Source organism: Sturnira hondurensis, unplaced genomic scaffold (assembly GCF_014824575.4).
Source record: "Sturnira hondurensis isolate 20B ecotype Veracruz unplaced genomic scaffold, ASM1482457v3 Scaffold0021143, whole genome shotgun sequence".
Classification (NCBI taxonomy): domain Eukaryota; kingdom Metazoa; phylum Chordata; class Mammalia; order Chiroptera; family Phyllostomidae; genus Sturnira; species Sturnira hondurensis.
This window is the reverse complement of record NW_028093774.1, coordinates 8842043-8863486: the sequence shown is the minus strand read 5'-3', so window position 1 is coordinate 8863486 and position 21444 is coordinate 8842043. Positions and strand designations below refer to the sequence as shown.

Sequence of the window (21444 nt, the reverse complement as noted above, 5' to 3'; positions counted from 1 at the left end):
GGAGGGGAGGTCTTGGGATCTGGGGGTGGCAGGCTCTCTGGAACTTACCTTTGCCCAAGGACAATTCTGGAGCGCCTTGTAGAAGACACCTTTGCTCCTGTCCTTATTTCCTAAGGACACCTGAGTGGGGAGAGGGGACAAAGATGACTCAGGCAGGCTCAGGCTAGAGACCGGCCCACACGGCCCTGCAGGGCTCCTCGGACGCAGACAGCCAGGCTGGGGGGCATCCTCACAGTGGCCACTGGGCGTCTGTGCACCACGTGACACTGCCAGGGCCACTGCAGTGTGGGGTCGGCGCCCTCCACCGAAAGGACCAGGGAGCTGACCTTCAGCACTGCCCGCTAGTCCCCATCCCTTCCCAGGGCCCTCACGCCTCTCATTACTAACCCAGGTGCCCGGAACGAGGCCATGTGCGGGCACGTGTGCTCGGGGAGACTGATGATGACTTTACACAGAGAAAGCATCTGCTTTAACACCCGCCACCTTCTGAAAACTACCTTCGAGTTTTCAGTAAACTCTAAGACTGCTGAATTCGTAAAACTGAAAGTAGCCCTCCGTCAGGAAGTTCCGTCTGAAAGTGTACAGACACGGCAGATTTTCTAGGTAGAAAACCCTTAGTCTCAACCCATAGACAAGCAGTCTCCTTCCACGCCCACTGCGGGAGCTGGAGCTGCGTGTGGCACCCCCACGGGGGCCTCTCCCATGTCCCCGGGAGGGCTCTGTCACTCATGGTCTGCCAGGCCCTCAGCCCCCCTGGGCAGCCCCTAGGTGGGCAGTGTCTGCAGCTACTGCTGGACACGAGCCCAGCTCACGGAGCTGGAGTCCATTAGTGGACCCTGCACGCACCCCATCCTCTCGCCTCCGTTTCCACAAGAAAACCTTCCAGGGGACCCCCGGGTCTCCCTCTGCCAGGTGGCTGGTGCTTGGCGCCCAGCGTGGCACCATAAAGGACTTTTGACCAACCTCCCGGAAACCCTGGCGATGGCACCCACAGACACCATCTATGCTTCAGGAGCTCTGCCTACCAAGGTTGGCCTTCCTTCTCCTTTTCCAGGGTAACTCCCACAGCCACCAGCACTGTCACTCTGAGCTGTGACCAGCCTCTGTGACAACCCTGCTTCAGGCAAGGTGCAGGCATCCCCACCTCCTCCAAGTGCCCCCAACACAGAGCCGACGCAGGGGTGGGGGACTCCTGTCCCCTTGCCCTGCGTGAGCCTCGGCCACACTGAGGCCAGACCTCCAAATTCACACCCTGGGAGCCAGGGCACTGTCCTCCCTTCCCATGACAAAATACTTCACTGTCCTCTCCTAAACCATGGACCAAACTGAAGACTTTCTCCCCGCTTCTGAAAGAAGGAAGGAGGGCTGTGCTGCCGCGCATTCTCACCACTGTATCTGTGAGCTTTGCAGACAACCCTGGAACTCGGGTGAGAACGGCCCCCTGTGACGATCGGCGGGCCACCAGGAGACACCTGCACTGTGAGACACTTCCTGAGAGACACTGCAGGAAGAAGGGTTCCAGGCCAGGTGCGAGCCCGCTGGTTTTCTCTGTTCAGATTTCGTATCCAAGTCACGGCCTGGGTGTCTCTCTTCCCTCTCTGTACAGCAGAGCTGCAAATGCGAAGAAAGTTCACGAGCTCCACCTGGCCCTCTGTGCCCTCCTTCCACGCCTTCCACGTTTTACCATCTTAACAAATCCCCACTCCCTGGAAAAACCCAAGTCAGGGCTGAAATCTAACAGTGGTGATTCCCACGCGCCCGGTGACCCCATGGGATCGTGACTGGGTAAGAACGTCTCTCCCCAGGCAGACAGAGAACGTCTCAGGGCATTAACGGGGACCAGGCACAGAACCGAAGTCACAGCTTCCCAATGGGCAGAGCAGCTGGTTTCAGTCTCCACCCACAGAAGCCTCCGATGCCACCAATGACAGTCTCCAGAACTAAGCCTCCCACGTACCACGCAGAGTCCGCAAACAAGACCTCCATGGACAGAGGACACAAGTCCATGGCACGTGCAGTGGGCCAGCTGCCCAGACCTGAGCTGGGCTGCAACCCTCTCCCTGCACAGGCAGGCGGGTGGGCGGGGCCTCGGGAGACAGCAGTGTGCAGTGGGAGCTGCGCCCCCACCCGAGAGCAGCGGGCCTGCTGCAGCACTGGGCCAGAGAAGCTGCCCTGTGTCGTGGCGCTTGTGCGCCTCCCCATCTGTGCGCCTCCTCCGCACCCTCCGCACCCTCCCCACGGGGCGGGGGGGGGGGGGGGGGGGGGGNCCCCGGGGGGGGGGGGGGGGGGGGGGGCGTGCCTGCGGGTCTCCCAGCTTGTGCCGCCCGTGCCTCTCAATCAGGCGTAAACAAGTCTGAGTGACTTAGCCTACACAGTTGTTTCAAAAAGTCATGGGACAAAACTGGCACCAAACTCTCCCCAAACAAGACTCATTTCTAGAACACTTTATCAGAGTGTTCCTCAGAGCAGGCCGGCCCTTCCACTGAAAGGGGCACTGAAGAGGTTCTTCCCCTCCCGCCAGCTCCTGTACACGGTGGCCTTTCAATACACTGTCACTTCTGCCAGCTGCCAACCAAGTGGAAAGAAGTCACACTGGAGAAAACGAAACCTAGTGATTCCACGTTAGAAAGGCCACTGTTCCCTCTTCATGCAATAAGCTTCTCTCATCAGGCCCATGGAATCAGCTAACTGGTTTATATACTTAAATTTATCTCCTTATTGTGTGGGCAGATGACCAAACCGAAGAACTCTAATTATCCTGAAAATAACTGTAATTTTAGCCAAAACAACAAAAATAGTTTGCCTGCAAGTGCTAGTGGGTATGCAAAAAGTCCCCCTCAAAAAGCAGGCTTTAAGCTGAGTTCCAAACTCAGTGGAAAATTTTAACTGTTCGTCCAAGTCCTTTTCTCCCCCATACTCTCCACGACCAACTGTAAGTTTTAATTGCTTTGCTTTTGCTCAGGGGTGAAAAACAAGTGAATGTGCCTGCATGTGTGTGAACAGGCATGGAAACGTGCACACATGCACGCCAGAGGGCACACACATGCGAGCACACACACCAGCGACCCTCCTCCACGGGTCCCGCCCGCCCACGAGGCCCCTCGGCTCCCTCCTCCCGCCCCTCCGGGCGCTCGCAGCTGACACCTGGCGTTTTGGCCCGACCTGTTTCTCTGTGTTTATCAAAGACCCAGGAGCTCAGTGAGACACCTTGGGAGCCACCAGGGAAGGGGGGGGGGGGGGGTCACAGCTCTAACCAATCTTTGCTCCACTGTCCTTCCCAAAGACCGAATTTCCCCAAGTGCTCCGTCTTGTCTTCCAAGTCCACGGGAACTTTTCTATCTACAATCCAACCAAACCCGGCTCGGCAGATTCTCAGCAAAAACACTGCAGGTTTGAGCCCGGCCTCATCAGTCCCTACTCATGAAAGACTGGAGAAGTGACACTGGCAAACTCCAAGTGCTCCCTTTTTAAATGCACAAGTCTTGTATCTGCTTAGAAAGACACACAGAACATCGGTGCTGGAAACGTTAGGGAGCATCCAACCGCCCCTTCACTGGGAGGCCCAATGACAGGAGCGAAGACTGGACTGGAACCCCATCCTCCCGATGACCGCCCATGCTGCCACTTCCGGCTGACAGGCCACAGGTGCACCACGAATACCATGCCAGCATGTGGACTTCTGGAGGCTTCCATTTCACACAAGGGAGTCAAGACACAAAACCTGAGCTTTAGGTCTGAAGAATAAATGGTCAAAGCACACAGACTGTCACAACAATCCATCTTGATGCCAACTTCTGCCCCGAGGATGTGCCCATCTGTCCCGGGTGGGCCGATGAGCTGCTGGCCTGAGACTGTGCGCCCTCCCTCCACGCCCAGGCCTGTCAGAGGTCAGGGGTCTAAGAAGCAGGGGAGGCCCACCCCCGTCCTTGCCCGACTTTCTCTTTTGCATCTCTTTACACCTGCTCAGCCATGTCCACGGGGAGTGTCCCGACACTCTGACTGACTGGTGAGAATTTATCCTACGGAAATCATCAGAGCGATCCATGAGGTTTATGTGTAAGGCAGACCACCACTGACTTTCAAAGGGACAATGCTGACTGGCGGTCACTCAGATATGACTATGAGCAGCCTCCAGCCATCGAGACACTCGAGGGGCCCAGAAAGTTGTTCCTAAGGAAGTACGTTGTAGTGCGGCCACAGTGGTACCGCCAACGAGGCCCCTCCCACCGCCCGGCCTCTGACAGGGCGGAGCCAACTTTCAGCCTGCATATACACGCGAGCAAAATCAAATGGTGTCTCACCACATGCAACCACCAAGTCCTTTTAAGCGAAAACAAAATTGCTTTGGAAATGTCTAATTTAAAAACCACATTCTAGAAAGATCTTATCTTTGAATAACAGATCAGGGCCTGGGAACGCATGAGCAAAATGGCCAAGAATATAAGTCTCTTTCAAATGAAGGCTCTTAGACCACTTCCAAGTTGTCAACTCAATGAAGTTGACTGAGACACACCCACGTCAACACCAAGCCACCCAGCCACTACCCCTCCCTGTCATCCTGCCGCACCCCTGGCCCTTCCCAAGTCCCAGGAGACCTGACATCACCCACCTTCGAGAAGGTGGGAGGGTGAAGGAGGCGCCCCCGCCCAGCTGGCCCTCACAGTGGCTACTGGACACCTGCACTTTCTCACTCAGAGTTCCACACACACACACACACTCTCTCTCTCTCTCTCTATGTATTTTCTTACCAAGAAATTCAAATACATCCTCCACAGTAAGGGGCAGTGGCTGCCGTGGTCACTCCGGGTCGCGTTTTCCAACAGGGCTCTGATCCGGTGCGTCAAGCCGGTCTCGGGAATTGTGGCGTGCAGCTCTCTGCCATCTACCCTGCAAGACAAAGGCTCGTGTGACTCTGAGGCAAGTTCTCACACCAAGGCCGCAGGGGCAGACGTGCGTGGTAACGGATGTCAGCCACAGCCGGGTCAGAGTTCGTCGGGCAGGGCTGTCCCTCAGGTCCGTGGGTGCAGAGCAGACACAGTGTGGCTCCTCTGAGGCCGGAGGAGGGCGGTGTCCTGGGTCCTGTGGCTTCTGTACCCACAGTGAGTCTGCCTACAAGTTACACACCAAGTTCTCGATTCCCGGGAACCTATCAGAGAGGTAAAGTGACTTGTCCAAGGTCACAAAGCTAGGAAATGGAAGAGCTGGGATTTGAGCCCAGAGTCCAACACCAGAGCCTGTGCTCTTACACATTATGCTTTCCCTACAGCGTCTCAGACACCTGAAGGCCTGAGAGTCGCCACCCACGCACCGTAAGCAATGCTCAGGATCCCACCAGCATGGCCCAGGAGCACGGCCACAAAGCCTCCAACGCAAGACATGCTACTCACAGGTAGCACATGTCCCTCTTCTGATGTGCTACTCTGTCAAACCCGAAACACCCACACAGGTGTGCCGGGCACGGGCCGTATTCACGTGCTCCTGAGGCTTCAGGGAGGGGGGCGCAGCAAGCTTCCCGGAGGCTGTGGACACGTGAACAAGGCGATGTGTAATTACCTCTGAACCGTCTCCACCAGTCTTTTCCTCATTTTCTCAGCTTCAATCGCAAACAGCCATGGCTCCAGGGGTTCTGCATTCCTGGCGACTGCATCGAAGAATCTTCTGGTCTTACTGGCATTGTGGGACTGGTTCTGAATCTGCACATACGACCTCCAAAGAACCTGGTTGCCCGGATACAACTTCAAGGCCTCCGAGAGCGCCTGCCGCAGAGGGGCCAGGGGGTAGACACTGACTTTCATGTGGAACCTGAGCAGGCTCGTGTGCATCAGCGTGACGGCCTCGAGAGCATTGCTCACGCTCCTGGCGCTGGCGCTGTGCTCGGGGCCTGGGCCTTCTGGGGAAACAGCGCCCTTCAGTTTCGCAAACACTTGCTCGTATATCTGCACAGCGGCGTCAATCCCCACAGTCAAATACTGGAAGAGCATAAAGCATTTAACCACGCTAACAAGGCGGTCAAGGGAATCGGTGCCAGGTGGATCAGAGACGCGGGTCTCACCCAAGCAGTCCTGCAGCGCACGTTCGTAAGCCTTCCGAGCTTTCAGAATGTGAACGGCTGGGACTTGCCCAGTGTAGGGCCCATAGGGACTGTTCTCAGCCAGCCTGGTTAATATGTGAAGAGCTCGGGCCCTGGCGGCCCCTCTCGGGTCTGGTGCCAGCTCCAGCTCCAGCTCAGCGTAGAGCAGACTGAGCTCACAGACCTCATGGTCCCTCAGTTCTCCGCTCCCTGCTATGCTGAGTGCCGTATCAAAAACTTTTCTGGCGTCCTCTGTGTTGCCGAGCAACCACTCCAGATGTGCATACTGCTTCCAGAGGCAAAAATCGTTGCGATTTTCTGGCTCCTTAAGGAGATTCTTGGCTAGTTTTTTGCAGTTCTTTCCTTGTGACTTTAATCTCTTCTTGTTTTTAGTGTGAAGACACCAAATGACCTATAGGTAGAAAGAAAAGAATGACTCCAAGTGCCCTGTGAACTGAAAGCAGCCCCGTTGAGCTGAGAAAGCCACACAAGGCATTCGTGCCTCGTTCCCTCGTCACACGTCTCGTTAAGCACTGGGGCTCTCTGAGTCGGGAAGCAAATCAGGGTTTTACCGAGGCCACGGGAACCCCCAAATGAACGCAGCCTGGTTTTCATCTGAACCCTCCACAAACAAGGCTTCAATACTCTAAACGTCCTCGAAAAAGAGGCAGCCACCCAGTTTCATCAGACAACACTATTTTAATAATACAACTCGGGGTATGCAATCTGTAGTTCAAGTGTCAGAACTTTGGGTGCTAAGGCTAAATTCCACCTGTGGCCAGCAGAGGGCAGAAGAGTCCATCCTCAGCCAATTTCTAGCAGACACAGAAAAAAACAGCAGGCTACTAGCTTATTTGATCTATTTTAATAAGCCCCTAAATCCTCTAACCTTGTTTAAGCTTGGCTCTTAACACTAAGTTGCTTAGAGCGTCGTTTGGATATGCCAGGGCTGTGGGTTCGATCCTCGTGTAATCACAGGAATCTGGTAACACGAGAACCAACACAAGAAACAGCTGGTGTCCCTCTTCAGTGTGGCTCCTCAGAAGGGGCTGCCACACGCCAGGTGCCTTTAGGGTCCCCAAGGAAGGAGGTGCTATGGCCCAGGAACCTGAAGAGCACCAAGCACCTGCGATCCCATTCGTAAACACAGACACAAGAGGAGGTCCGCAATCCGGGGAGGAGGCAGCTGGAGTTACCTTTGCAATCTCGTATCGTAACCAGGAGAAGCAGAGCTGAGACCGCTCTCTGCCTGAGAACAGCGGCATCACCAGGTGGAAGACGTTGCGGATGAACTCCTCGCCCTCTCGGTTGTGACCTCTGGTCCAGCGCCGGCAGCCCAACTGGTCCGTGCGGCCAACACAGCTCACGCCGGAAAATGAAAGGTTGAGAAAAGTCAACGGCTTTTCATCACAAAGTCCGTGATCGAAGATGCTGTTCTCGTCCATGGCCAGGTAAAGGCAGGCGGCGGGAGGGCTGAAGCCAGAAGGCACGCCCAGGAACTGCAGGAAGGCCGCGATCAGCTGGAACCGAAGTTCTTGGCTGGAAAGTCGGATCAGAGACTGTCCGATGTCGTCAAACAACACCTGCAATAAAGACAAAATAAAGTGACCTGTCTGGAGCCCAGTTTATTTATTTACTGAAGCACACAAACAAAAATGCCTTCACAATTTTCCCCGTAATTCTCTTCATATGAATGTATGATTCAACATTGTGTGATTTTAAACAGATAGGAGCTGGGTTTTCTGCAAGATGCAGAAAAGCCAGGCCTCACCAGGCAGGTGGAGGGCCGGACAGTAAGTGTGGGGGGTGGGGAGCCCTGCAACGCCATCAGGATGCTCACACTTCCGGGGGTTCTCGGAAGGAGGGAGGTTGGTGAGGTGGCTGAAACAAACAATTTTCAAAGTATCCTCTCAGATTCATGTAAAGTCTAGAATCATATTCACTTCTGAAAGCACACACAATTGCTTGGTAGTTAGTTACAAGTGTAAATTTCTTTTTAAGACAGAGAAAAGAACTTTATTATTTTGTGCTTTCTTTGTACAAAATTGCATGAAATGAAAAATATGCTCAGAAATAGAGACGTAGCAGCAAGGTAAGAACTCCAGGAGCAAGGGGCCGTGTTAAGAGCACTTTCAAGCGCCTAACAGTAACCATGGGCACTCGCAGGGCTGTTGGGAAGTGACTTTAAAATGTAAGCCACGATGCTACCTTCTGTCTCAAAGTCTGCTCACCTGACTGGTCTCTGTGGCTCCCAGCAAAGAGGGACTACCTGGGATTCATCTAATCACAACCATCAATTAATCAGAAGTCTTTCCGGGTTCTGAGTAGAGAAAAAGCCAAGTGACAAGAACTGCTCACAGCAGCAGTTTGCTCCGGAAATGAGCTTCCGGGAAGCTGCCAAGACTCCGAGCCTTGGGAATGGACTGCTGGCAGGGCGACGAACTCTGTAAAACCCCGGACTCGGCAGAAAGACCCCAGTCCTCCCCGAACACTCCGGCCTCAGGCAGGAAGGGAGCTTCCACCAGACTCGCCTCCCAACACCTCCCACCCAGCACTGGTGACTCAGCAGGGCAGAAAACAGGCCACCGTCTCCCCCCTTGAGGCAGGTGACACGTGGGCAGGCTCCAGGACGGCAAACTGGGCAGAGCCAATAAGCCCCGCTGCAGGGAAAAGCCCTCAGCCCCGTGCGGCCTCTACGCCCAGGCCTTCCCGTCCTCTGGAGTCAGACCTGCCTGTCCCATTTCTGGAGCTGAAAGAGCAGCGTGGGGAAAGTGGACACAGCCGAAGGACACAGCCGAAGGACCCAGCCAGTGACTCGGTGCTTTGAACCCTGGGCCCTCCACTTCCACATGAAGAATTAACTGAACAACCTGGAAGCCAGTCGCCAGAGGGGTGACCCTGAGAGCCCCCACCCCGAATCAAGGGGAAAGAGCTGTATCTGGACAAGCGCCTCTATCTCCCGCACACCAGCAGCCACTGAAATTCTTCCCTGGTTTTCAGTGGAAGGAACGTTTCCACAGGCAAGGAGCCAGGCCAGCGTCTCCTAAGCCAGACAGGTGCTCCAAGAGCCCAACGACTTCCTCCCGGGCACCGAACCCCAGTGGGAATGGGGCGGGGGGGGGGGTGCTGCACAGCTGGCACCCCCTAGGGGGGCACTTGCCTGTCTCTCTGGGTCCTCACAGTCGTCCTCAGTTTGCTTCTTGGTCTTGTCAGGGCGCCACGGCCGCCAGTGCTTCTGGTCTCGGGCCCGCTCAGCGGCCAGCCAGATCCGCCACCTGGGCAGAGTCTTATCTCTGATTTCCTGGTCATCGTCTTCCGGTTCATCGTCGTCATCGTCTAGACAAGAACAAAACTGCCAGCTCACCACTGACGCCCCGTGGACCTGCAGGCCGGCTACTACAAAGGGCACCCAGGAGGGCGAGACAAGGAAGACCCGGCGTGGCCCAGCCTCCTGGAGCCCTCGGCGGCACGGAGGGACTCTCCTCCGATCACAGCGAGGTCCCAGCAAAAACCGACGGCTTGGCCGATGGACTCAAACGCTTCCCCACGCTGCCACCCCAACTGCAGTGGGAACGACAGGTGCGGCTGGTGGCTGCTATTGGACAGCACTGCTCTAGAATTTGCTAAATGACACTTAACGACACCACTGGCTTAACGACACCACTGGCTTAGGTTTTCTTAAGGCATCCGAATTTTCAGCCAGTGGCCTTATGATTATGACCTACGCTCACTTCTTCAAGAAAAAAAGGGCAATTCAAGATACCCTCTATTGATGTTCTCTATCCTTTAGTGACACCCTTTATCTCACTGTTTCCTAACTCTGAACTCACAGAACAGAAAAGGAGCAAAGTCTGAGTCACCTGTAAACCTCCATATTTAAAGGTAAACAAACAGGGGTATGTAAAGTAGCCACTCGCAAAGGTGTGGAAGTTTCTTACAGAAACCAGGCGTGGGCTCGCTGGAAGATCCAGCGACTTCTCCGCTGGTGCCGGGGCCGGAGCAGCGAACACCCGTTCCCACCACAGCCCACACACGACGCCCACGGCGGCTGTGTCCCTGACGCTAAGAACTGGGGCAGCACAGACGAGCTGCAACGCAGCTGCCCACAGGAACAGTGCTGGGCAGTAAACACGGACCCACTGACATATGCGACGATGCGGACAAACCTCGGGGGAGTTCTGCTGAGTGGAAAAAAGCCACGCTTAGAAAGGGACACAGCAAACAAGCGTGTGTGAGGCCGGAGTCTGGCGCACTGGCGGTGGGGACGGGGGACGGCGAACGGCGCCGCCAGGGCAGAAACTCGCACCGAGGTTTCTTGGAGAAAGCCTCGCAGAGCCACCATGCCCTGGCAACACCGCTTCTGGTCCACACCCCGAGGTGTGAACGCAGGGACTCGACCGGGCGCTTGTTCAACCACGTTCCCAGTGGCACGTTTCACAACTGCCGGAAGGTGACGCGAGCCGGCCTCGCTGACAGGGGCCTGGACAAACGCGACGGGACGCCCACCGACAGTGTGCCATTACTGAGCCTTACAGAGGAAGAGACACCAGCACCAGCACACCCAGGACAACCCCTGAGGTGACGTAAGCCAGCTGAAACCAGCAGGTACCCTCGACTCCCCTTCTGCGGGGTTCCTGAAGCCATGGAACCACGAGGACGGGCGCAGAGCGGTGCTCGTGGGGGCCGGGGGCTGGGGACCGAGCTTCGGTCGCAGCCGGTGGAAGAAGCAGGGACTGGCCAGACGGGCTGGTGGCGGCGGCACAGCAGGGGGGATGTGGTCAGTGCCGCCGAGTGGTCACTCAGAAATGGCTGAACTGTCACATTGAGTGTTTTACAATAAAAAACAGCTTCAAAAACGTCCCATGACATGACATACTTCTAGAACACGTGTGACAAAACAGAGATAAAGGACAGACCAGTGGCTGAACGGCCCGGCCCGCGGGAGCCGTGTGGGGGCAGAACGTGGCTGTGTGCGGACGGCAGTGGTGGCGAGTCCCAGCTCATGTGGGACAACACCGCGCAGTGCCGGACACCGAGGAGGGGCGTGGGACCAGGGAGATCCGAGCGACCTCGGCGGGCTGCCCCGGTGCCGACCCCTGGCTGGGACACGGTGCCGCGACGCTGCCTCGGGACGGGGACCCCGTGTGTCTCTTTCCAACCTCTCATGAATCTGAGCATTTTTAACCCACCAGTCTATCTTAACACTCCTCTGAATGCCTCAAAGAAAACTAAAGTTTCATTATCACCTTCTTCTAGTAACCTACCTTTAAGGTAACCTTTCCTCATGCTGAAAAACCCGCAGCATCAGGGAAACCACCCCAGTGCGTCCTGTGTCAGGCCCAGATGCCTGAGTTTGTCACACTAGAAATGTACAAGACTGCATGGTCTGACACCAACGCGCAGGCAACAATTCCAGACTAACAGGAAGTGATACGATACAAGAAGAAATAAGCTGCGCTGTCACCACAAATACCTTGGAATCCACGATACACCCCAACACTCTCTTCAAGTGCCAACCCTGTGAGGAAGGACAAGAGAACTTGCGAACAAAAGCAGCTACCAAGCAGTTTTCTGGAAACAAGAAACCGCCAACCTCCTTCAGATCCTGGTGCTCTGAGGCCCCCCACCAAGCTCGGTGGGAAGAAACACATCGCGTTCAGAGACTGCGATGGGAGCGTTTGGAAAGCTGGCAGGGGCTACACGCAGCATCATAGGTCCCTAAGGTGACATGAAACACCAAAGCTGTGTCCCCGCACCACCTCGCTGAGAAAACCACCCCCGCCTCCGACGAGGAGCACCGCGGGACCTCTGTGCCCTCACCAGAGACGCCACGCTGACTCAGCCTCCAGGCGCCACCACCAGCACCTGCACACACCACAGACAGGTCCAACGCAGGGACCGCAGAGCGTGAGCACGCGCACTCTGAGGGTCTCACTCACTCTAACACAAACAAAACCCTGAAGACAGACAGCCGTGCTGAGCTGGCCACTCCAAGAAAGCGGAGGTGCTACCAAAAGACCTGCTCCTCTTAGGTCTTCGTGTGGCCCACGCAGAAGCAGCAGCCACGTGCGAAGCTTCCCTCTCGGCCTGCAGGTTCTGGCTCAAGTGTGGACCCCCCGGGGGCCTGAACCAGAGCACCGGGGCCTGCAGGCGGAGCACACTCACAGCCCACGTAGGGCCCGGCCATCACCGGATGGCGCTGCCCAGAGCTCGGTCCTCGACACCGCAAGGGCCCAGGCCAAGCGGTGATGACGTGCTGCCGACCTGGAGCCACACGGGGCCACACAGACCACAGCCAACCCAGTTCCCACGTCACGTCTCGGATGAAGGAGCCTCAGCCTGGCAAAGTGGCAGGCCTGGGACAAGCAGCGGGTTGCACCTGGGTGAGGTCTGGTCTCCCAAGTGCCCACCATCCCCCTCCCCGCCCTCCCCACTGTTGATGAAACTGGGCGAGGGCAGCAATTCCTGACTGGCACACAGCTGTGCTGGCTGATGGGGCAGCCCTTAGTCCGTGGCCTTGGGGCCCTCAAACGTGGCGAGTCTGAACTCAGACGTGCTACGCATGGAAAATACACACCAGAGTCCAAAGAGTTCATGTGAAAAATAGAAGCAAAATACCTCATTAGTTCAATATTGATTAGATGCCTAAATATTGATGTTTTGATATGCTAGATCAAACAAAATACATTATCAAAATTAAGTCACCCATTTTCTTTCTGTTTGTTCAATGTGGCTACTAGAAAGTGTGAGGTTTCCCATGTGCGTGAGTTGTATTTCTATCAGGCAGTGCTGCTGGAAAGGGTAAATGCTCGCTAATGGTTATTTTACAGTATTCCTTAAAAAGTGAGTATTTTTCAAAGGATCTGGACACTGCAAAAGTAAAGTAAAACCAAGTGAAGAACAAAAGTAAAAGACTCTCAAATACACACTAAGGTGGGGATGGGGTGGGAGGATTAGTAACAAGATTAGTTCTTCAGGAACAGCCTGTACAAGGCTAAGGAAAAAGAAAGTATTTCCTCTAAGAAGCATCACGCACTGAGAATGGGGGGTGGACTGCTTCAAAGGTTCTCACAACCTTCAAAGGTTCTGTCCAACCCTGTGGCGTCTCTGGGCCACACTGGAAGAAGAGTTATTTTGGGCCACCCATTAAATACACTGTGACATGTAGTCACACACAAAAATCTCATAATGTTTTAAGCACGTGCGCGATTTCGAGCTGGGCTGCATTCACAGAACCCTGGGCTGCATGCGGCCACGGGCCAAGAGCTGGCGCCCCGAAAGGGAAAGGAGCGGTCTGTTCTCCCGGGACATCTACTCAGCGTGCTTTCAACATTTCGGTATTTGTACGATGTCCTCAAGCTACTGATAAATGGCGCACACGTATAAACAAAAGCTCATGAACGTGTGAAGACAAAGTCCGGAAGAACTCCCGCGCACGCCAAGGCGCCTCACCTGGAGTGACGACCACCCAGCCGCCCCGCTCCTGCTGGTGCATCCAGGCCCTCCAGCCTCGGGCGCCCTTCTCCCCCGCCCTCGGCTCTCCGCTGTCCCAGAAGGGCTCGAAGAATTCTACCTGTTCAGATTTAAAACACAGAGGTTACCCCACTTGCGCAAAACCGTGAGCCACCAGGCAAAGTGCTGACTGGCAGAACCAGGGCTGATTCCTGAAACCTCTCCCGTCAAACCTCACACACACCCCAAGAAGGAAAATGTAACTACTTCGTGTGGGAGGCAGCCTCCACGGCAGCCTCCATCCCTCTCCTCCTGCCCCGTGGGATTCCCACCCGTGAGTGTGGGCTGGACCTAGAATACGGCAAAGGAGTGACGGGATGACACCTCCAGGCCTGGGTTACAAAGCCTGGCCCAGGTCAGGGCCAAGGGCAGGAGGAGAGCGGCTCCCCGGTGCCGGCCCGGCAGGCCCGTCTCACAGGAACGGGGGGCAGCCAGGCCCCCATTGCCTGAAGTCCTGTTGCTTTTAAGACCTTTTCAGGGGAAGGGGGTTGAAGGTTTTAACAGGACAGACCCTGAGGTCTTGAGGGCATGGCCACATCTCAACTAACTATCCCCAACACCTGGCACAGTGCCCCACTCCTGACAGGGACACAGAAAGTGCTTGCTGGCACAGAGCTAAAGATGGCTGGCGCCCCACGAATAAAAAGACCTGCATGTGAAAGCCTGGCCTCACTTCGTTCACCTGGACGTCACCAGCTCTGCAGTCCAGTTCCGTGGCAACAAACAACTCCACGTGGAGCAGAAGGTGAACAGGGAAGCAACAGGAAAGGGATCGAGTTACCAGCCAATAAGGACTTTAAAGGAGAGCCAGTAACTTGCTCATTGAGTGCTTTGGTAAGAAGCATTTCGAAGAGGATGAGCAGGCTTCCGGCAAGCACCCCAAGGGCAAGAGCCGCAGGATTATCCAGCCCAGGCCCGGAGACACGTCAGGGGCAAGACAGTGTCCGGGAGAGCCTTGGTGGGCAGGGCCAGCATCCTGGCCTGGGCCCTGGCTGCTGAGCGCTCGGCAGCCTCCTCCTTAGGGAGACGACCCAAGGGGACCACCCTCCATCTTCATGGGGTTTACTCTTACAAGAGGGACAGAAGTTAGCGCACTCGAGAAAAAGATGGGTGTGTTTTCCAAAAGCGTGACAAGTGGTAAAAACCAATTTATCCCATGGACCAGCAACACCAGACTGTCTGCCTGTGGTAACAATGTCTCTCAGTCACGAAGATACAAAAGTCCTTAAATAACAAGCTTATTTCTAAGTTGTCATGTAAATACTTTGCAATTCCACTTGCTGTTGATATTTCAAGCCTCGAGAGCGGCGCCCAGCCCTCCCGACCTGTCAGAGGCGTGGTTCTCCATGCTCCACAGTCCTGGGCAGCACCCTCCACCCGCCCCGAGCGCCCCGACCCTGACCCCCAACCACACAGCACGTGCCCCACAGAGCTGCTAAGGGTCACTTCTGTAGCACAGCATACTCTTAAGGGAGTAAAATCTGTCTTAAAATAACTGCTATCTGGCTTGTTACACTAATAATCAGTTACACTGATATTCTTAAAACACAATTTTGTCTAGGATAAAACATAAAAATAATGATGATAAAGTCTTTGCAGGCAGTTCATAAAAATTATACAACATGGAGACTTTAGCCTCTCAAGAAGGCCTTCAAAAGGTCACCACGAATTCAGACATCCTGTCCGTCTCCCACCAGACCCTCCGTGCAGAACAGGAAAGAGAGTTTTCTTCGGTGGAAAGAGGATAAAGAAGGCTCTTATATGAGCAGCTCTATGGTAAGGTTCTTCTGTACTGCTTCACACCCCGAGCCTTGGTAATGTCCATCTGCCATGTGAATCGTCAGCTCTTCCCCCAATCAGGACAAAGTACCAGCACGTAGTTCCATCTGCCACCCCGCAAAGATCTGAGGCAGTGGAAGGGTTAATGGGGGAGTGACACAAGACCCACATTAGAAAGGGGGGCAGGGTGACACAGGGTTTAAAAGGCATGGCAAGGGCTTCCCCGACCGGTGGGCAGAACCGGCATGTTAACAAGGACCATGAGGAAGGAGAAGAGGGGACGTGAGGGAGTCTGTATCTGCAGGAGGGTCTTCTTCGTTACGGAATTTTCCTTGCATTGCCAGAATCTTTCTGAGAAACAACCCTCAGTCAGCAGGTCTGATACAAAGGAAGACACACTGTTTTACAAATACTACCACGACCTCCCATGAACCTGACCTCCCCCCAAAGGAGAGGGGAGAAGCAGGGGCGGCAAGGGGAGGAAAGGAGAGCGGGGCCGTACCTGTCCTTTGGTGGGCAGGCCCTCCACGCTGTCGGGTTTGAAGAAGGTGAAGTCCACCATGGCCTGGAGCAGAGAGACGGCCTTCTCGGAGTGGCCGGCCTGGCGCAGGAAGTGGCACTGCTGCAGGAAGAGGGCTGGGGGTGGGCAGACACGGGTGTCAGCACCCCGGAGGGGGTGGCAGGGGAGCGCCTCCCCGAAGGGAGCTACCGCTGCACCTCCAGAACTGTAATCCCTGCGCGTCCCAGTTTACAAGGGCTCACAACGGCATGGTAACCCAAGTGTACTTAATCTGATTTTTCCATCACAGAACACAAATACAAACAATTGAAACTACATGTACATAAACCTAATCACCATCAGAAACTCAAAGCTCACGATCACAAGAAAAATTCTAGGAAGAGAATGGCACAGCAGATTTCTTATCAGAAAGCTAAGATCTGTGTTCTGCTGACCACTAGATGGCACTGTCCGCCAGCGATCTTCATCCTGTGCTCGGAGCTGGGGGGTCTGGAAATTCCAGTCGGCCTTGACTGTGGTTCGGTTCCATTCACCACAGAACAAATAGCTTCCTGCCGTGTGCCCCATAAATAACACGAAGCTGTGTGAGCACATCTCACGTGACACCCAGACAAGGCTCTTTATGTCAGGGTGGTGAACGCTCATTATTTCTAGAGCAATGTATCTGCATCTTTAGCAGTTCGTGGGGATGGCAGGACTTTGATCAGTGACTGCCTGACACTGAGCTCGCTGCCTGTGCATCAGGCACCTGTGCATCACCTCAGGTCACTGTACAACATGCTGCAAAGCGGGTGTCACACTATGGGCGCTGAGGGAGAAACGGGAGTTCACACAGGTGACGGAACCTGGCCAAGGACGCACCAAAACCAAGGAGGGCAAGCCCAGGGTCCAAGGCAAGAGCTGTGCCCTCTGGCTCCTGCACGACATGCTGCCTCTGCTCTCATGACTGCACAGAGTAAGCATTCTAGGCTCCTTCGGGACACACCAAAAGTGTTGACAGTACAGTACCAATGGCCTATACATCCACACAGTGATCTCTAGTCAGTCAGGGCGCCCCACGAGCATCACTGCCTGCACCCCGAGAACTGGATGAGGGCAGTGGCACAGGCATCGCAATGGACAAGGCCGTCAGCAGCCCGAGGTCCGGAGCCCGACTGTGCCTCCCTGGTTAGTGAGGAGAGAAGCGGCGCTTCTCGGCAGTGGTACTGCCCTCGCCCGCTGCCTCCAGTGCCCCTGCCAGCACCACCGAGGGGGACAGTGTGCTATGGTCAAGAGGCATCACAATAGCTTTTTTCTTGATTAACCCATTTATCAACTTATTAATCAGGTTTATCAACTTAAAAAGTTTTCTAAAATAAGCCAAAATAAATGTTCATTTTCAACTACAGTCACGAGTATAATTCCTGCTCTGGCTGCTGTGGCTCAGTGGATTGAGCGCCAACCTGCAAACCAAAGGGTCACTGGTTCGATTCCTAGTCAGGACACATGCCTGGGTTGCGGGCCAGGTCCCCAGTGGGGGGCGCATGAGAGGCAACCACACATTGATGTTTCTCTCCCTCTCTTTCTCCCTCGCTCCCCATCTAAGAATAAATAAAACCTTTTTTTTTTAAATCTGTTTCCTCCCACATAAATGGATCTAGTCACCGTCTCCTTACCAAACATGGCCTCCTCGGTGCCAGGCAGCTCGGGGTGAGACAGGATGCTGCCATCCTTCACGGCCGACAAAGTACTCAGGCATTTTCCATAAAGACTATGAATTTTTGATACCGAAAAGGTGCTGAACTGGCTCTGGCAAAACAGAAGGTATTTCTGCCAAAGGGCGGTGTTGTTGGGGTGTAGGAAGATCAGCTTCTGCCACTCTTTGAGCAGCGTGGGGGGCTCCCAGAACTCCGCGCAGAGCTGCAGCTTGGCCAGCTTCAGGTCCACGCTGCTCTGGTTGCTCTCGATGGCTCGCTCCAGAATGGCCAGCTTCTTCTCCAGAATGAGCTTCAGGGACCTCTTCCGCTTCTCCTGCCCTCCTTCCTCGATGGCATATAGGCCGGGGCTTTTCATGACCTCGTCCTCAACGAGAAAAAGACCCACTGAGAAATGCAAAGGCAATGGGGGATCCTCTGATTCTGCTCATCAAGTTACCAACAGGCCCCAAAAGGGTATCTCGTCTCTCAAAATGAACTGCCATTCAGGCTTTCGTGAAGGTCTTGTTCATCACAATTTCTTCCAATGGAACCTCAGTTCCCCACGTGCCTGTGTCACCGAGCAAACCGGACCTTGTGTTCACCAGCCTGCCCCTTCTCGGTCATTTAGCACTTAGACTTGTGGATCAATGACTAGCATGCAACGCCTTGAAACCCTTTACTGCAGAGTCAACTTTACCACTACCATTAAAACAGTCGATGTGGGACAGAACATAGTTGTGTAAGTGGCTCAAACACACAGTGGAACTCAGAGAACCCGTGCACCTCAGACATTCGGCGAGCAGCCCCTTCCCACCGCCCTGTGAGCTCTTCGTGCTGGGGCTGCACCCCGAATGCCTCCGCCGGCGGGGGACCATCTACTCTCCTTTCCAGGTTCCACTCAAATGTCACCCACGCTCGGAAGCCCTTCCCTACTACTCTCTATGGCAAGTCAGCCCCTCGTCCACCCCCAAATCACACACTGAAGCCTTTACCACCCGGACGGCACATGCTCCTCACACGTCAGTCTTGCCGCCACTCTGGGAAGGCCCAGGCCAAGGGCTGCATTCTAGTAACTTCAGGTGCCCAGCGCCTGGGTTCCTCCCAGGAAGGAGCTCGCAAAGACCAGCACAGTACCTCGCATTGCCCAAAATGAGGACTGCCACCGTAAGAGAAGTGCGACAGGGACACCTACCTGAAAAGCAACAAAGGCCATCCACAGCTGAATATCCCGAGGATTCTCTCGCACCCTCCTGTTAAACTCTTCCACCTTGGCCTTGAGAAGCGCGTCCTCTCGGTCTGGCTCTGGGTCTGGCTGCTTTGATTCCTGCTCTGAAGGACCCTGTCCTTGCAGCCACTGCGTGGTGGACTGATCATAAATCCCCAGAGGGTTCAGCCAGGTTGTAACGGGAGGAGCCACATCATCCGCACCCTTCACCGGGATGAAGGACACTGGCTCGGACGAGGCAGGTCCAGTCTTGCTGCCGACGGCAACCCCGTCAGCGTTCATCAGCCCCACGTTCTTCTTCGTGAAGTAGCGCTCGACACGCCTGTGTGAGTGCTTCTTCGCCGCAGAAGCCCCCTCCCAGGATATGCGCTGCTTCTTAGGGTTAATGCCAAGGCAGGAGTCTCCTTTCCTCTTGTACCTTGGATTTGAGAAAGAGAAAAATTTACTAAGGGAACATGTGCACTGGCTCTGAATGAGTAAAAGCGCATCAGACTTGAAGGCCTGTTATGCAAGGTAACCGCATACATTCAAATTTGCCTTACCTCCAAACTATATCTATTTAAAGAAATATGAGGATTGGCAGTTAACTTTTTCTGACCCTTTGACTTAGTCTTCTAACACTTCGAGGCCTCGTTAACCCCTCATGAATTTAGGGTCATGGCCTGGTGCCTAGGTCTTGGTGATTCCTATTTTCCTGGAGCTTCACAGTTCAAGTACTGTCACCTACATGACGTCATTTGACCATTACAAACACAAGTGACAAGCAAGGCGGATATCATCATCCCCTTTCACACTGCTCCAGAAGAAGGACACCAAGGCCTCAGGTGACACCAGGCCAGCCGTGTCCTCGAGCAGTCCCTTTTCCTCGGCACTGTCCTGTGTCCCCACTTAAAGAGACAACATGTAGGTCTGAGGTTCTTTTTTAATCCTGAAACAAAGTATGTCAAACAAAATTACATCTGGCTATTTTCTGCTCTAGGGGAAAAGAGGCTGGTTCTAGATGCTTTTATGGAACGTGTAGGCGTCCCCAAAGCCACAAACACATGACTACTGAGTATCTGCACAAAAGCTCAGGGAAACTGCACTTTTCAGTACGTGTGTTATATAAACAACCCAATTTAAAAACGGGCAGAAGATCCGAACAGGATTCACAAAGGGAGACGTGAATGGCCAACAAACACACAAAAAAGTGTTCAACATCATTAGTCATCAAGGAAATGCAAATTAAAGCCACGGACCCACCCAAACAGCCAAAATTAAAGAGGCCGGCGACACCTGTTGGTGAGAGATCTGTGGCGTCACCAGGACTCCCATCTGCTGCAGACGGGGAGATAAACTGGTGCAATCACTTCAGGGAAAGGTCTGGCAGTTTGTTTTAGAAAATAAACGTATTTGCGGCTCGTGAGGCTCAGTGGGTTGGGTTGGCCACAGAGCGAAAGGTCGCTGGTTTGACTCCAGGTCGGGGCACACGTCTGGGCTGTGGGCCGGGGCTCGGGTTGGGGGCGTGGGAGAGGCAAGTGACCGATGTTCCCTCGCAGGGCACTGCTCCTCTCCCCCTCTTCCTCCCTCCCTTCCCCTCTCTAAAATAAATAAATAAAACCTTTAAAAAGAAATTAGAAAAACTAAACGTAGACCCATCCGATGGCCCAGCAATTCTGATCCTTAGGTATTTGCCCAAGAAAAAGGGAAGCACGTGCCCACAGACATATCTGGCACGAAGGTTCTCTGCAAGTCTGCTCCTCACAGCCCAGCACGACTGGATGGAGCCTGGGTGTCCACCGACAGGAGAGGGGGAAGCAAGCGGCGTGAGCGCCACAACACGGAGGATGCTTGGACACAGAGGACGCTGAGTGGAGGGAGCCAGACACAAAGATCCACACTGCGTGACTGTTTCTATGACGTTCTAGAATAGACAAAACTAACGGTGGAAAAACTGAGAAAGGTGATGGCCTCTGGGGAGGTGGGGGGTGGACTGACGGGAAAGGAGCAGGAGGAAACTTTCAGGGTCCCATTTCAGGGTCTGACATTTTCACAGTGGTCCACATTACCCAGGTGTATGCCTGCCAAAACTCAGCAAGCAAAGATTCGTATATTACAATGTATGAAAATTTTAAACCAAAAGAAAAAATGAAACGCATCTTGCACTTTAGTTAATGATATCCATGTTGAAGTATTTAGGGGGTAGTTTATTGATGTCAGCAATTTACTCTGAAATACATAAAAAAATAAGATGGGTTTCCCTGGCCAGGTAGCTCAGTTGGTTAGAGCACTGTCCCAATACACCAAGGTTGCTGGTTCGATCCCTGGTCAGGGCACGTACAAGAGTCAACCAGCGAATGCATAAACAGGTGGGACAACAAATCAGTGTTTCTCTCTCTCCCTGCCTCCCTCTCTCTAAAATCAATAAATAAAAATTTTAAAAATAAGAAAGGTTGATGAATGAACAGATATATGATAAGGCAAGTACAGTAAAATGGTAGAATGAAGGGGGTGGCAGATCAGGGCTCACTGTAAAAAGCCTTTCAACTTAGGCTATATTTCTTAAAATTTTCATCATAAAATGCTGTGGGAGAAAAAGGCAGCAGAGAAGGCTGCCACCTTCAGTCACCTCCAGGGAGCTCTGTCTCCACCCCCCACCCGCCCACCGGCCCCCTGTGGTCGA

The 21444-nt window shown here is 54.1% G+C and overlaps 1 protein-coding gene across 1 annotated transcript in view; it reads right to left on the bottom strand.

The window, feature by feature from the left end:
* NRDE2 (NRDE-2, necessary for RNA interference, domain containing) overlaps positions 1-21444 on the bottom strand; it is a 39127-nt gene that overhangs the window by 4085 nt on the left and 13598 nt on the right. Inside the window, exons 5-13 of the mRNA XM_037031089.1 lie at positions 18750-19200; positions 17537-17942; positions 15864-15997; positions 13523-13643; positions 9231-9406; positions 7267-7653; positions 5554-6482; positions 4749-4887; positions 49-120 (exon numbers count right to left, since the gene is read on the bottom strand). Of these exons, the coding sequence (XP_036886984.1) occupies positions 49-120; positions 4749-4887; positions 5554-6482; positions 7267-7653; positions 9231-9406; positions 13523-13643; positions 15864-15997; positions 17537-17942; positions 18750-19200 (2815 nt within the window). The remainder of the gene's footprint in view (positions 1-48; positions 121-4748; positions 4888-5553; positions 6483-7266; positions 7654-9230; positions 9407-13522; positions 13644-15863; positions 15998-17536; positions 17943-18749; positions 19201-21444) is intronic.